General features: G+C 41.9%; 1 protein-coding gene across 1 annotated transcript in view; it reads right to left on the bottom strand.

The window, feature by feature from the left end:
• Positions 1–13,510, bottom strand: part of LOC145392067 (uncharacterized) — a 73,521-nt gene that overhangs the window by 36,269 nt on the left and 23,742 nt on the right. Inside the window, 3 exon segments of the mRNA XM_080266523.1 lie at positions 2,054–2,283; positions 3,791–3,864; positions 6,441–6,773. Of these exon segments, the coding sequence (XP_080122649.1) occupies positions 2,054–2,283; positions 3,791–3,864; positions 6,441–6,773 (637 nt within the window).

The raw sequence follows: 13,510 nt of genomic DNA, 5'->3' as shown, positions 1-13,510 counted from the left end.
GGACGGCAACGACTACGGTCACCAGGAGGCTCGTGACGGCTACAACACCCAGGGCTCCTATTACGTGGCACTGCCCGACGGTCGCATTCAGAAGGTGACTTACGTCGTCAACGGCGACTCTGGCTACGTGGCAGAAGTGACTTACGAGGGTGAGGCCAAGTACCCTGCCTACCAGTCCTACAAACCTGCACCCGCCCCGTCCTACAAACCAGCCCCCGCCCCGTCCTACAAACCAGCCCCCAGCCCGTCCTACAAACCAGCCCCCAGCCCGTCCTACCAACCTGCTGGTTACAACTAGAATACCGTCATGAACCCCACCGACCACTCGACCCCGACATGCCAGTGGAGTCTCTATCTCAGGCATTGTGTATATATATTTATTACCTGAATAAATGTTGCAGCAGTTGTACAGTACCTTTGTGTCAAACCATGTTTAGAGGAAAAGGAGTCAGAAGTTTCTTATCTTAGATATATGTTCAGTACACAAAGTTTAGCAAGGAAGACAACAAGTACGGGTTTCACACTGAGGAGGGGAAGGTTATACCAGTGTTATCCAAACTGAGGTACGTGTACCCCTGGGGGTTCGCAGCATTGTTCAAAGAGTACGTGAGAAGATTCTATATATATATATATATATATATATATATATATATATATATATATATATATATATATATATATATATTTAAACTGTATCACCTATAGGTCATATGGCAGCTTGGATCAGTAAGTTAACTGAGCATGTGTATGTGTGCATTGGCGGTTGCCAAAAAATATAGAATAATTGAATAACCACAACACTTACATAGTTTCCTACTTAAGTGAATGACAAGAGAACAGTATAAGAATTACAATGAACGAGAAAGAAACTGAGGGGAGATGGGAGTAGGAAGGAGAGAGAGGAAACGGGACAGGACGCTTATGGGAACAGTGCCGAACGCCTCGCTCGAGTCACTCCTACTCAGTTTCGTCTTTGGAGTGAAAATACTAACATCCCTTTTTCAAATTCACAGGTAACCTTACACAGTTATTTCTTTAACAGCAAGAAATATGGATAGATGGTTAAAAAGTGATAGCTGTAGAAGCCGCATCAGCAACGCAAGTGAGGGAAATCAAGCAGCTGTGAAGAAAAAGAAAACAGACCTACCTAAATATTGGCAATACAAGGAAGGTTATGTGCCTTTTGGATTTGCTTCTACGAATTCTGATCCTCCGGAAGCTTTGTGCTTCTTTCGTGGGGAGAGTTTGGCCAACAGTAATATGAAACCAGCTCACTTCCAAGGTCACCTTAACACAAAACATCAGTCTCATGTTGGCAAATCGGCGGAGTCTTTTTGAAAGAGAACTTTCTTGTTTTAAGTGTTCTCAGGCAACAATTAAGAAAGCATCCACATCAAACAAAGCACTGGAAGCTATAAAACAATATAATATAGGTGAAGAACTGATATTTCCAGGCAGCAGACCAACTAATGGCTCTTCCTTTTTCACACCAAACTGTTTCTCGAAGGGTAAATGAAATTAATACAGATATTATTGATTAGGTTGTGAATAAGCTATGAACACAAGCCAGTCTTTTTCACTTCTACTTGAATCGACTGACGTCAGTGAACAGTCTCATCTTGTCTCATTTGTGAGATACATTGATGGAGATGATATAAATAAGCATGTATTTTTTAGAGAGAGAGAGAGAGAGAGAGAGAGAGAGAGAGAGAGAGAGAGAGAGAGAGAGAGAGAGAGAAGAACATACAACTGGGGAAGCCATTTTCAGTGTCATTAATTGGTTCTTCTCTGAACAAGGGCCTAGCTGGAAATCTTGCTTTAGCGTGTGCACAGACGCTGCTCCATCCATGACCGGGAAAGTGAAGGGACTCGTTGCATGGATTAAGAAGGAAAATCCTGATGTGGGGTGGACTCATTGCATCATTCAGAGAATCATTAGCATCAAAAAAAAAAAAAAAAAAAAAAAAAAAGTTCAGAGTTGCATGGGATACTGAATATGGAGCAATCAACTTTATAAAGTCAAGGCCACTTAATGCTCGCCTGTTTCACAGACTGTGCGAGAGCATTGGGTCTGAGCACACAGAGCTATTACTGCACACAGAGGTGCGCTGGCAGTCGAGAGGGAGGGTACTCGCCAGGTTGTTCGAGTTCCGAGATGAGGCAGGCTCATTTTTATCAGAACATGGATCTCCTTTTGCAACATTTTTTGAAAACACCACTTGGCTTGCACTACTGGCGTATCTTGCAGACATATTTAGCAAACTGAATGTGTCAAACTTGTTTCTGCAGGGCAGTGATACAATCATTCTCAGGTTATATGACAAAGATGGTGATTTTCAAAAGAAAATAGAGACCTGTGGAAGGAGATATGTTAAGAGGGAGATTTTACATATTTTCGTCTGTCAAATGCTTATTTTTCCAGTAACAATGATGAAAGAGAAACTGTGAAACCAGTTGTTGTGGAACATTTGACCAACCTTTTCTGTGTTTTTAAATCTCACGTTCCCAACATACAAGAGAGACCCGTACAGCTGGGTTGGGTTAGAAATCCATTCCTTTTATCTGAAAATAATGTGAAGTAGCTTCCCATTTGCCTTCAGGAAGCACTGTTAGAAGTGTGTTCAGACCGTGGCCTCAAACTGATATTTGAAAGGTCAACCCTCACACGATTATGAGGCTGTGTAAAGGAATATCCTGACCTAGGAAAGGAAGCATTGGAAAACCTTCTGCCCTTTAGGTCTACCTACCTTTGTGAGCCATCTTTCTCTACAGTGAGTGTTATCATGTCAAAACAGAGAGACAGACTAAATGTAAACCTAGAACAAAGCCTGATCACTGCAGTAGCCTCTCTACCCTCCCACAATGGCAAAAATCATCAGTGAACATCAACCCCACATTTCACACTGAGTTGTTAATAATTTTCAAGCATTTTTATGTCATTCCTTTAGTCTTTTTCGTTTACTATACTAAAAAATCATTTACTGTCCGGCACTCAAATTATGAGAGTTTTTAATATAATTTGTTTTGTCCTTCCAAATACTGAGTTTAATCATTAATGTGTGTACAGTACTTAATGGTAGTAGAAGGTAACAAGGGGTACAACAGGCAAGAAAGTTATACAACCTCTCTCTCTCTCTCTCTCTCTCTCTCTCTCTCTCTCTCTCTCTCTCTCTCTCTCTCTTTATATATATATATATATATATATATATATATATATATATATATATATATATATATATACAATATACAGATAAATAGATAGATAGATAGATTTATATATATTGGTTATTTGAGTAAAACATAATCTCAGCTCAACTTCTCGCAATTGCCCTTGACCAGCCATGAACTATCAGGTCAAGAATATGAAGAATTTCTTGCAATTTGCTTGATTTTCATCGGTGGTTCTCAAGAACTTCTCCTCCAGGTGCATTTCATCAGGCCAAGGTCATTTATACGATAAAATTGTGTGTTTAGAAAGCAATTGCCTATAACATAAATATGGAATTATTTCCAAGCGAAAAGTCAATGTCTTTTTCTGTGACTGTTTATCTTTGAGCCAAGATGTCTGCTCCACTTGCAGATATGGCTCCCCAAAACAACTTCAGGCAAATGGAAAGTCTCTCATTGTATCATCAAAAACATACAGTATATGCAAAGCAACAACCAGCAAACCTAAATGTCGTATGTAGCGTGTGTCAGAGAACCAATTCTCATTCGCTCTCTTCGATGATGTAGTTTCTCCAAACACGAAGAGCTCATGGTGCGAGCCACTGTGGAGACAGAAAGGTACCTTGAAGCCCCCGTAAGGTCAAAAGTTGATCCAAAGGCTACAGTGGAGTCTCTCACGACACTCAACTCAAAAGGCTGCTATTAGAAATGCATATTCAACTGGAATTCCTACATGGTGACCAGGATATTTGGAGGGAACAGGACAAATATCTGGAGGAGGAAGGGAACATCAAATAGCTCACAGTCGTGAATGATTCTTGTTGATTGAATAGTTCCACTTATCTTGGAAAACAATGATATGCTCCAGTTCCTCTTGCAAGTTGCGTCTCAGCACTGCCTTGCACACCCACCACCCACAAAATCATCGTTGGCAGTAATTAGCAACCATGAGTGATGTTAGCTACCATGAGATCCCCGCACTGAATGCTAGTATAGTACCTACTAAGAGCGGAGGAGCTAGGGACAGGGATACTAATCTACCGATTATGTAGCACACAGTTTTAGAAATATCCTTCTAGTGACTGAGTTTTGATTATTGCAAGTCACCAATAAATCGACGAGTGTCGATTGTCCTATGGATTACTTTGTACATCTTTATGTATGTATGTATGAATGTATGTATATATGTATGAATGTATACATAGATAGATAATTAAAACATTGTGATACGTGGCATGAGGAGTGGAAGAAACACTCAGTAACTCAGGTAAACATAAAACTAAGGAGAGTGAAGTCCAGCTGGGTCAATTGATGGCCATAGCCAGAACAGCAGCGGGGAAGGACGCACAGTTCCTACCCATATTACGTCTCGTCTCCAGGTGCAAGTAATCTGTAAAGATCATGCTCCGTACCTGTTTACTACTCTTAAATTTTCCATTGGTGGTGGTCCAGATCATATTGGGTGGTGCAGCTGGCCACTTATGCAAACGTCTCTCAACCCCCTCCCTATCCCCACTCAGGAAATATTGGCGGACTGACGAAGTATGGTAGATCTGGCAACAAATTCACTGGGTTCAAGTACAGATGAGCCTGGGGTTGCAACTGTTACTACTACTTCCTTTTCCAGTGGTTTAGTTTAACGAAAAACGGGATTATATTACTGGCCGAATGTTGTATTTTCCCTTTAGTTATGACTGTATAATTTCAGTCCTTCTTACAGTTATATCAGACAATAATACGAGGTCCAGAAGAGTTAGTATGCAATATTTACTGCATGGATAATTGCATTATAACCAACCCACGTGTTCCCTACGTGTCGCAGAAACGAGGAAGTGGGTTTGCAGAGCGTTACTGACCTCTTGCAGCAATAAATAAAATAAACAGATACCGATAAGTAAGGTGCTTCGGATTCGTGTACTATAAATACATACCTGTGATTTTTTTCACCATTACAGTTGCGTAGTTTATTTTTGCGTGTGATGGACATTATGTGGTATGCCGTGATTTATGTTTACTTCTTCACATTTAATGTGTTTCCATGGAAAGAAAATGAAGTACTCAGCACCCCCTGCCCTCAGATATTAACCTGCAGTAGTTGGCTGCATAACTCCTTGTGTAGTGGAAAGGCATAAGTATTTTTACGAGCGAGGGGGAAGCCTTAGCAAGTCTCGTCAAGTAGTGGCATTTTTTCATATATGAGCTGCCCAAACCGACATGCCCCAACCCGGCCTGGCCCAACCCGGCCCGGCCCGACCGTAATGCTTTTGAGAAGATTATATCTCAGCAACCACAGGGCCGATCACTGCGTGGTTTGCACAATAAAGCCCCATTCTTTAAAAACTTGTTTTTCGCAGGTTTCATAACATCCCGGAGGTGCACGTGGCACATGACACGGGCCATGTGCAGCATGTCGAAAATCTTCAAAAGAGGGCCACAGGCCAGACAGTTTGTCGTAAAGACATGAAACTTGGTAGGTAAATTGCTATCAATATACTCTGGGCATCATGGGGTGTAAGGTGACATTCCATTGCTTTCAGAATTAACGGGCCTCGCTCGTACCTCGCCAACAAAGACGTTCTACTGGTTTAAATATTGTTCATCGCCCATACAGAAGTATATGTGACAGAATTAAGCCTCTACAACCCTCCAACCCATCGTAGGTATCTGCCATGACCCTCACGGACATGACATACTTTCATTTTACACAGGATGCCACCAGATGCTTTTGCTATGTGGAGAGGATGGAGAGTGAGAGACTGACTAGGAGAGTGTATGTGAGTGAGTTGGAGGGGGAGAGAGGGAGGGGAAGGCCAAGGATGAGATGGAGGAATGGAGTGGAGAGGAATATGTGAGAGGGGGGTGTGAATTAGGAGCAGGACAGTGAAATGGCGGGAGACAGGGCGACGTGGAGGCGATTTGTTTGTGGCCACCCCGTATGGGATTAAGGCGTCTGGCAATAGATAGATAGATAGATAGAGAAATAGTTCACATTGTGTTTCCTGAGCTAATGGGAATTGTCTGGCTGTAGCAGTATTGAATAAAATCAGCCCTGCCAAAGCGGTTCATGGCCCTTGTGTATACTGTACGAGAGCCATACATCTAAGGTCACCTAAATAACATCATTCACTCTAAATATTACGGCAATTAAAGTAACTGTTAATTTACCATAACTTTTATTCAGGCATTAAATATATATACAGTCAGTACAGACTCCACTCGCAGGTCGGGGTGGGATAGTCGGTGAGGTTCGGGATGATAATTTAGTTGTAAACAGGAGGCTGGTAGGACGGGGCTGGGGCTGGTTTGTAGGACGGGGCGGGGGCTGGTTTGTAGGACGGGGCTGGGGCTGGTTTGTAGGACGGGGCGGGGGCTGGTTTGTAGGACGGGGCGGGGGCTGGTTTGTAGGGCTGGTAGGCAGGGTACTTGGCCTCACCCTCGTAAGTCACTTCCGCCACGTAGCCAGAGTCGCCGTTGACGTAGTAAGTCACCTTCTGGATGCGACCGTCGGGCAGCGCCACATAGTAGGAACCCTGGGTGTCGTAGCCGTCACGAGCCTCCTGGTGACCGTAGTTGTTGCCGTCCCTCACAGCCCAGTCGAACTGGTACTGGGCAGGACCCTAAAGAGAGGGTAAGACTGGCATGACTTCTGTGGCAGCACAAGTATAAGGATAAAAGTAGCAGATCAAGAGCAAAATTCTTATTATTCACGATACTAGACTTTGTGAAAGAAAAAAAAAAATTATTGTTGGCAGGATATACGGTACCACGAACCAACCCTCAGTGTAACCGATAGTTATAAACTCAACACTGTTTCCTTACGCAATACCTGTATTTATATCAAATGAGGGAATAAACTGTTTATTTTCGCCAGAGAATGAAAAAAAAAAAAGTATGTATCCAAATAAATTTATAATTTTAGTAACGTTTCAAAGCAAAAACTTTTAAAGGTGTCATGTAGAATAATGTGTGCAGTTCTATACAGTCCAATGCAGAACTAGACCTTTCTGTTATGGAGAGTTGAAATCAGGGAGCCCATCCTACGGGTGCTTAGGTCGAGTTGGGAAAGGGTGTTTAGGGAAGAGGTGGGGTTCATATGAGATAACCGATGATGTGTGTTTGTCAGTGATAAGAGTTTGAAGTCCAAATTATGACCCGCCTATTCGATTTACATCCATGTTCGTATTTTGCTTCATACAAACAGGCTGAGGCAATGGGACACTATATTAAAGATGAAGTCTTGTGGTCGACTCGGGACCTCTCAATTGCGAGGCGAGTATGCTTCCAGTTACACCACCGCCACAGCTCCATAGACTAAATGGCATTCTAAAATTAATAACACATGGGTGATATCATGATGACCGTGTGATGGGCCATGGGTGGTGGAATACTCACCTGTGGGGCGGGGGCGGAGTAACCGTAGGGGGGCGAGGGGGGGTTGGCCAGGACCACGGCCACCAGGCTCAGCACCAGCAGGCTCTGCACCACACACACACACACACACACACACACACACACACACACACACACACACACACACCAAGGCAGAAGACATTAAACACATTTTGTTTGGAAAAATAGTACTAAAAAATGTTTTTGAAAAAAAATGGTTCTTCATTATTGTTTCATTAACTGTGATTATTTCAAATGTATCATGAGTTCTGTACGATAACCTATTTGAGATTCAAGCAAAACATTCAAACAGATATCAATTATAACAGGCTACGCATTCATACAGATTAGATACATAGATATACAGGCACAGATATAGACACATAGACAGAAAGATAAAGTAGATGAAATCTAAGGGTGAGCTATGTAGAAGCTGACCTTAGCGATCATTGCTGTGTTGCAGATGGTTGTGATGGTGCAGGAACGACCACCTCCCTTTTTTATACTCGTATCAAGCCGGAGGTGTGAGAGTGGCAAGATGGTGACCACGCCCTCTTTATCACCTCTCACCATCACACTCCTTTGAAGGCCAAGGTTATTGACATGTCAATGATTCATCATCATCAGCCTAAGACAGGCCCATACGTAGAACTGTACCCAATCTGGAGTGATGATATAGGAACAAGTGAATAATTCTTGGCCGAAAAGAGTCATAGGGCAAAAACAAGGATAACTCAAACACCTGTAATGCAATTTTGTCCAAACTTTGTAGGTAGAGTTGTGGGACAGAGAAGGGTGATGTGAGTCATTTTTAGAACTCTCAGTCAGAAGTAAAATTACAGGACAAGGTCAAATTTTCGGCCCTCTAACCCAACTAGGTTTGATTTGATTTGCCTGAAACTGGGTGGAAGGGTTTAGGGTTAATTGAGGATGAAATGATTCTCTTTTCAGAACAAGAGGTCAAAGGTCATGGTCACAGAATAAGATCAACTGAATCACATTTGATCGAATTTTAACCAAACTTGGTAGATGCGTTGTGGATGAGGTAAGGATGAAATGATTCGATTTTGAAGAGTACTCAGCCAAATTTTAAGGTACCAGGTCTGGGTCGAAGCTTCGTCAACATGATCAGTGGGCACTTCTCTTAGCCGAGGATGCTGGTCGTTTCGAAGCATGGTGACGAATCATGTCATAAACAATAGGTCAGACGCGCGAAAGGTGCTTCAATTTATCACACATAGACGATTATTTGCCATCATTTTTTCATCAACATACTCCAAAACCACATGAGCACTAGATGGTGTGGACGGGCTTTTAGTTCAATTGCACAGAGCTGGTGTTGCGGTCTCTTTATTCTTCTTGTTGCCCAAATTTGTTGGTGTTACCGTAGTTACTCTGGTGTCTGTTGTTCCTTGTTGATTTTGCGCCGAGTTTCTTGTTGGCGTTGTTGGTCCCGTCATTTTTTTATAACATTATTATTTAGTTGCTGAATTATTGCTTTTATCCATTTGTTGGCATATGTTGTAGTTGTTTATGTTGTTGCTGATGGTGATTTATTGCAGTTACTGTTGACATGTTATTTTTGTTGATATACTGAAGCTTTCATATTGCTGCTACTATTGTGGTGCTTTTACTGCTGTCGCATCTGCTGTTGATGAGTTTTTATTTTCTTTTACTGGTACTCATGGAAACAGCAAAGGGAGAAGGGGGAGTGCGAGAATCCTAGACTCACCCCCCCCCCCACCATTCTAAAAGAATAATTTGAAAATCATGGCAGTCATTGTTCAAGAAAATATTCAGTACCAAAATAACATTAAATGCTATTTCCTGGGTAGTTTCTGTTACTCTATAACACTCAGTGCATTCATAATTTTTTATACACCTGACTCTGGGCATAGGCTTGACAACCTCTTTCCCGTGGCCCAGTAGTTCTCCTACATATTTCTCACCGACATGTCACCACTTGTACTCTAACACCCACCATCCATATTGAATACACGTTTCGGCTGTTTGATACATGAATGGTGTATTAATATTAGTGTGGGTGTTTTTACCACATGTCGGTGGGTCTTATGGCGGATAAGGAAAGCCTTTAACGAAATTCAGATCTTTAAAGTTTTCCCTTCCCCAGTCGGGATTCGAACGTGGGTTCATTGGAGCTACAGGCCCCTCTCTACCAACACTGCCACCACCACCCTCTAATCTACAAACTATTATAATACTTTCCAAGGAGAGAATAAAGACAACAATAATTCAGACCTCTCATAAAGTCCTGGCTGGGCCCCTGTTTCTGTTATTGTTGTTAGCCTGTTGTTGCTATCCTTTTTGCTGCGAAGTTGTTATAGTGTTCTTTTAATACTGATGTTGTTGTTCAAGTGTTGTTAGTGTAATCGTTCAGTGGCGGTAATGTTGCTGTTATTTTACTGGCATTGCTGTAAATACTGTTAGCATGTTCTGTTTGTACTGTTATTGGTGTTGGCGCTGTTTTTGTTTATATGCAGTGGTAGTTAATGATCCATATTCTCGTCTGTATGGCATGCTTTGTAACACCTCTTCCTTGGCGATGTATGTACATATGTACAAACATCTGTTAGCGTCCCTTGTCCTGATGTCCCCGTTTAGGTTCTATGTTGCTCTGGATGACTGTATTGACCAGTCTGATTTGTTGTTTCTTACCTTACCCGTCTCCATTACCCAGTCTGTACTCGCAGTTTTTATTTTTTTTACCTGTGGATGTTTCCCTCTCTTTGCTCATTGCTAATATTTTGTTTTTCCCATACTTTTGGGAAGATGTTGTCTTACTTTAAAGACAGTGTCGTCATAAACATCCTAGTCTCTATGTCATACCCATGTTTGGGCTTCTCATGTCTGCCTTGAAGTTACTATCCTATTTTTCAATGTTACTCAGCTATAAAAAGCGAAACTTAAAGATTTTCTTACCAAACCCAAAACAGACATTGCACACTTACAAGAAACAAAGCACACACTCGAGCAGAAGACTACAAACATTAAGAACTTAGCACATATTTGCACAGACAGAACAGACGGCTATGGAGGAGGCCTTACTACCTACATATAGACATCTATCCTCTACAAAGACACAACACACAGAAGATTATCATTTGCCCTGAATGGCACCACTCGAAATCAATACCACATCAGGACACAATTAAGAAAAAACATTTATAACAATTACATTACCCCGACATCCACACCAGCGCAATATAAGCCTCAGCATTTTCCCCTAACACAGACACCTAACTTTATCGTTGCTGGGGACCTGAGTGCTGAAAACACTGACTGGTCCAAGCACAACCAAGGCAACCAACATAATCTTGACATAGCACCATAACTCAACATGTACAGTACATTCTAAATGACACCTACATTCCACACCAAGCACACAGCTACCCCACATCCTCAGACATCACATTCTGTTTGTGCACACTTTCACTCACCACCATCTGGTGAAATGTACCCTAACTCACCTCAGATCACATCCCTATCATTTTCACCAGAGAACTGTCCTCTAAACTTGAGCGATCACACATCACATACATAAACTGCAAGAAAGAACATTGGCCACTATGACAGAAGGGAACGAAGGATACAGTTATGCTATGTGAATAATGTGAAGAGCAGTAATAAAAGTGATAATGCTGAAAATAGAAACAGTGGGAGAGCCACCAAGGAAATCAGTAAGCTGTGGGGAGCCGACGTAGTAAGGAGAGGAAGGGAAACTAAGAGGCTTAGCGCAGACAAACACCACATTCCACGAGGCAACAGAAGCCACTACAACCAAAATATTACACCAAAGAACAACGTGACACACTGAAACACAACTCCCCTCAATCACAACCCCAAGACACCATCATAAAGCTCCAACGAAACTAAGAACAAAATCGGAACAAAGAAAATAGAAAATTGGAAGACTTTTGCATAAACATCCAGTCACTCCACAAATCCTTCTCGGATCTATAAAACAATTAAGCCACAAACAAGTGCCTCTACGACCCACACTGCCATCACTTCCAGCATTCAACACATCCCCTCATACAAAGAGCAAGGAAACACACAAGTGAACCACTGTTCTTGTTTGTCATCTTACAGCAAGATGGATTAACTCTGAAAAACAGTCTCCTCTGCATAGACGGGTCTTTCTGCTTGAGCGCAAAATAACTCCTTGCCAAAACGAAGACACAACATTATAAAGAAAATAAGAAACTCTACAAACTCAGGATTGGATGACATTAGCAAAACCTGAAACATTTAAGACTACACAGCTTCCAGGCCCTCATAAACATTAGCAACAACATTTATGCACGTTGTAGCATCCCAAACATTTGGAAACAAGGAACAATCATCATTCATCTCAGACTATAAAAAAAACTCAGAGCTCCCTTCTTCATAACACTCATAACACTACTCGGCACACCATTCAAGATAGCCTAACTCCTGATTCTTAACAAAGTCTCATCTCATACTCCTTATCTCCCTCACAACACGGCTGTAGAGCAATACACTCCACTACACCTTTTTAACCAACTTCACACAACATGCATCTGATGACACCAACTCCGCAGACCCGCACAAAGTACATTTTTTACAACAACAGACAATAATAAAGCCTTTGAAACTATCCCCTGATCCAAACTTCTTTACAAACAGTCTGCAGCACAGGGCATGGAGAAGAACATCGAATCTTGGCTTTCAATTAACCATAACATAGATATGGAATTAGTTGCCTGAGAAAAGAAAACGTCTTTTCATTGACTGTTTATCTTTAAGCCAGGACGTCTGCTCCACTTGTAGATATGGCTGCCCAAAACAACTTCAGGCAAATGGAAAGTCTCTAATTGTATCATCAAAAACATATATGCAAAGCAACAACCAGCAAACTTGAAAGTCGTATGTGGCATATGTCAGAGAACCTATTCTCATTCGCTCTCTTCGATGATGCAGTTTCTCCGAACGCAAAGAGCTCATGGTGCGAGCCACAGTGGAGACGAAAGGGATCCTGATTCTAATGTTAGGTCAAAAGTAGATCCGAAGGCTACGCTGGAGTCTCTTATAATAGTAAACTCAAAGAAACTGCTGTTAGAACTACAGATTCAGTTGCAATTTTTATATGGTAACCTGAATACTTCGAGAGAAAAGGATAAATATCTGCAAGAGGAGGGGAAAATCAAATACCCCACAGTCGTGAATGGTTCTTGCTGATTAAACAGTTCCACTTATTTTGGAGTACAATGAAATACACACACAGATTGAAGATAAGCTCCAGTTCCTCTTGCAAGTTGCGTCTCAGCACTGCCTTGCACACCCACCACCCACAAAATCATCTTTGGCAATATCTTGCAACCACGAGTGATGTTAGCTACCATGAGGTCCTCGCACTGAATGTTAGTATCTACTGAGAGCGGAGGAGGGACAGGGATACTAATCAACTGATTATGTAGCACACAGTTTTAGAAATATTACATCATTATAGTGATTGAGTTTTGGTTATTGCAAGTCACCAGTAAATCGACGAGTGTCGATTTTCTTATGGATTACTTTGTATATATGTATGTATGTATGTATGCATATGTAGATAATTCATTGTAAGTGATACGTGGCATGAGGAGTGGAAGAAACACTCAGTAACTCATATAAATATAAAACTAAGGAGAGTGAATTCCAGCTGGGTCAATTGATGGCCATAGCTAGAACATCGGTGGGCAAGGACGCACAGTTCCTACCCGTATTACTTCTCGTTTCCAGGTGCAAGCAAGCTGAGAAGCTCATGCTCCGTACCTGTTTACTACTCTTAGATTTTCCATTGATGGTGGTCCAGATATGATTAGGTGGTGCAGCTGCCCACTTATGCAAACGGCCCTCTACCCCCTCCCTATCCCCACTCAGGAAATAATGGCGGACTGGCGAAGAATGGCAGATCTGGCAACAAATTCAC

Source organism: Coenobita brevimanus, chromosome 21, assembly GCF_032717465.1.
Source record: "Coenobita brevimanus isolate Jiangsu-jjx chromosome 21, ASM3271746v2, whole genome shotgun sequence".
Lineage (NCBI taxonomy): Eukaryota > Metazoa > Arthropoda > Malacostraca > Decapoda > Coenobitidae > Coenobita > Coenobita brevimanus.
The sequence above is the reverse complement of the archived record's forward strand: the minus strand, read 5'-3'. Positions and strand labels throughout refer to the sequence as shown.